At 55.8% G+C, this 3773-nt stretch overlaps 1 protein-coding gene across 1 annotated transcript in view; it reads left to right on the forward strand.

Moving 5' to 3' along the window:
- ARRB1 (arrestin, beta 1) overlaps positions 1–3773 on the forward strand; it is a 65244-nt gene that overhangs the window by 58334 nt on the left and 3137 nt on the right. Inside the window, exons 11-13 of the mRNA XM_014540366.1 lie at positions 9–92; positions 1529–1552; positions 3477–3547. Of these exons, the coding sequence (XP_014395852.1) occupies positions 9–92; positions 1529–1552; positions 3477–3547 (179 nt within the window). The remainder of the gene's footprint in view (positions 1–8; positions 93–1528; positions 1553–3476; positions 3548–3773) is intronic.

Genomic DNA, 3773 nt, shown 5'->3' on the forward strand with positions numbered 1-3773 from the left:
CCTTGCAGGTTGAGGGAAGGAGCCAACAGAGAGATCCTGGGCATCATTGTTTCCTACAAAGTGAAAGTGAAGCTGGTGGTGTCCCGGGGCGGGTGAGTGCTCCTTCCCGCCAGGACCCCTGGTGCAGAGGGGAGTGCCCCTGACCCCCTGCAGCTGCTGCCCGTCCTGCCTGTTCGCTGGACTTTGTAGCTGCATCCCCTGTGAGGGTGAACCACGCTCCAGGGCTTCCTGCTCCCTCTCTTCTTCCTTCCTGCTCCCCTTCTCTCTCCCCTGCCCCCTGACTCTTTTTTTCCCCAAATAGCTCAACTTCTGATTTTATTTAGCATTTCTTTGAACTTTAAAAAAATTTTTTTAAATTTTTTTATTGATTAAGTTATTACCTATGTGTCCTTATCCCCACATTACCCCCTACCCCCCACTCATGCCCTCACCCCCCTGTTGTCTGTGTCCACCCCTGACTCTCTCTTGCTTCAGAGGCCTTCAGCCCCTTCCTTGCCCCTCCCATCTATCCCTCCTTCTCCTCCCCCCTCCTCTCCTATCCCCCCCCCAACCCCATGCTCATGGGCAGGGGGAGGCTTCCCAGAGTCTAGGCTGTGGGTATCCAGGGGGTTCTATGCCTCTCATCCTACCTGAGGGCACAGCACCCACCCCCACTCATGCCCATGCTGATCTGCTGGGGGAATGGCTAAAGGGGCCGAGACTCCCACAGCTGGATTGGGGGTGTTCTGACGTCCCATTTTACAGATGGAGAAACGGAAGCCCAAACAGTTCCCCAAACATGTCCTGCCGTCTCCCCGCCTAAGCTCTGGTCATGGGGGTGGACGGGGAGGGGTCATGGCCGTGGGCCAGACTACTCCCCGCCCTGGAGCACAGTCTGGGCAGGGGGCGCTCAGAAGGAACGACCTCCCCCACATGTTGGACCTGCGTGTGGTTATAAACCTAGGTTTCTGACTTGGATTTAGAGAGCTGCCACAGGGATATTTTTCTAATTCATGCATTTCTACAAAAAGGATGGAAAGCGAATAACATTAGATGTCCGACCCCTTGATTATGAGAATAATGCCTCATGCAGGTGGCAGCATGTAACACTGACAGCAAATTACAGACCCTCTCAGAATCGCAAACCCAGGTCCCGCGTCCTGTGACTCTTGCAGGACCCGGGCTGCCTCGAGCTGTTTCCCGGAGAAATCCTGGGTGAACCCCAAATGCTTCCTTCACTGGAGAGGCCTCCCAGGAGAGGCAACTCTGTGGTTAATTTTCATGTCTCCGCTGCAGACATGGATCCTGGGGCTCAGCTAGGCCTTGTAGGGGGTGTGGCTGAGCCTGACCGCATCTCAGCCCCGGGGGCAGGGCGAGTGCCGTCCGTGTGTCCCCGAAAGAGCAGCCACAGCCACGCAGGGGTGGGTGGGAGTGTGTCCCAGGGTCTTCTCTACGGACGGGCAGCAGAGGTGGTGAATGAACATGCTTTCTGTTTTCTTCCTCTGAACTCTCTCCTGACCACTCCTCCCGCCTCCTCTGACCCACCCAGCCTGTTGGGAGACCTTGCGTCCAGGTAAAGCCCCTCCCTTGGACCTGACTGACCCACCTTTCAGAACGGCAGGGCATGCGGTCGGAAGGAATCTTCCAGCCGCCAGGCCCAGGCCTGCATTGGGACTGGAGCCCTCTCCCGGGAGTCCAGGGGGTGCGGTCCTTCCTTTGAAAACCTCACGCTGCCCTTGCATTACGCCCAAGTGACCAGGACCTTTGCAGACGGCAAGGCCGGCTTTACCGATGTAGGGAGTAGCCCCCAATTAGTCTGAATTATAGGATGCTTTGAGGAAACGCCAGCGTCATGGCTTTCAAACTTCTGCACTCATGAGAAAGAACTGCTGGCCGAGTGTGGCTAAGGAGAGGCCCTGTGGAGACCTGCTTCTGTGGACAAGACTCCCTGGTCACCAGCTGGGTCCACTTACCTTCCAGAAACTCACACGTCCCGGACGCAGTGGTTTTGCCTCCTTCTGCCACAAGATGGCAGTATTACTCTCCCCAAGAAATCAGTCCATTTTTTGCAGAAGTGAAGTTCAATTCAGTTCAGTTCAATTCAATGCATTTCAGGCAAGATTTCCGAACCCAGCCTTGTGCCCCGCCTCATGCTGGGTGCTGAGGTTCCAGAAAGGGGTCGTCACACCCCCTGCCCTCGATCACTCAGGGTCAGGTGGGAGGTTAAGGTCCGGAATCTTCCGTCTGTGTCCTGTACGGCTTTAGTGAAGGCTGCCGACTCGGTCTTCCACCAGCTTCCATTCCGAGATCTCCCAAGTGCACCTGGAAAAGCAATCTCCTTTGGAAGCAAAAAGAGAGAAAGAGAGAAAAAAAAGCCAAATTATTTATTTATTTTAAAAAATATATTTTTATTGATTTCAGAGAGGGAAAGGGAGAGAGAGATAGAAACATCAATGATGAGAGAGAATCATTGATTGGCTGCCTCCTGCACGCCCACACTGGGGATTGAACCTGCAGCCCAGGCATGTGCCCTGACTGGGGATCAACCGTGACCTTCCAGTTCATAGGTTGACGTTCAACCACTGAGCCATGCCAGCCGGGCATGAGAGCCACATTGTGTCAACGGCCTTATGAAACCTCCATGTTCTTACCGAGGGGAAGTCATGATTTGGACAGGCGCACACTTCACTGTGTAACCGAGCCTTTTACCTGCACCATCCCGTGGGAGTTCTAGTGGTTCTGGAACGTAGGTGTTGCTGTCCCATTTTCCAGATGAGCTCAGTGAGACTTAAAGGTGTAAAGTGCTGCCAACTGAGTGGTGGGGCTGGCGGAACAGACCTTTCTGGCCGTCTGTCCCCTCTGTCTCCCTGTCCCTTCTCCCTCCGAGCAGGGCCCTGGGCAGCAAGGTCAGTGAGATGAGGATGTGCCTGGCAGCACTCACAGTTGGCAGGGCCTCCTAGGTGACCGCCCCCCCCCCCCCCGCCCCTCAAGCTGAGAGGAGGAGCCTCAGCGGGTGAGGGCCACCTGAGCACTTTTAGTGGAGCCTCCTGGAGATGTTGAGAGATGGGACGGAGTGAGGGTCAGGGGAGTTCCAACCAGGAAGGTGGGAAGGGCGGGGTCAAGATGGCTGTGGTAACTTGAGGTTGGCAGGACCCCTTGCCACCTCTGGAACCACCAGTGACCAAGATGCACACACCGTCCTCAGCCATCCTCTTCCCACACCTGTGTCCCCGCCCAGCTCGTGGGCATCCAGGGACCCTTCTCAGGGAAGGGGAGGTTTCCATTGCTTTTGGAGCCAGGAGAAGAGGCCTCCCAGTTCAACTTCCAGAGAGACTGAGGCTCAGAGAACCAGGGTCTGAGGCCAGATTTCCTACCTCTCAGCCCAGAGCTACCTCTTCTGACCATAAAACCCTCCCCCGTCCTCAAACTGACAGGGCGTTGAGTCTCACAACCAAAGACTGGGCTCTGGGCTCACCAGGTCTGGGTCTCTGTTTCAGTGACGTGTCCGTGGAACTGCCCTTCACCCTAATGCACCCCAAGCCCAAAGAGGAGCCCCCACATCGGGAAGGTGAGCAGGAACTGTGGGTCACCGGGGTGGGGGTTCCCAGATAGCCGACCCCTTTCTCCATCAGCTGCCATGTTTTCCCATCACCCCACTTTCCTCTGGGTCAGCCTTTAGCCCAGGGTCACCCCTCTTCCCCAGCTCCCCAGGATCTTTTGTGAGGCCCACACTCCTATTTACATTAAACTCCCCAGGAGACAGAGAGGTCTGGCTCTGTTCTCTATGGGCGGGG

This window comes from Myotis brandtii, unplaced genomic scaffold (assembly GCF_000412655.1).
Source record: "Myotis brandtii unplaced genomic scaffold, ASM41265v1 scaffold244, whole genome shotgun sequence".
Taxonomy (NCBI): Eukaryota; Metazoa; Chordata; class Mammalia; order Chiroptera; family Vespertilionidae; genus Myotis; species Myotis brandtii.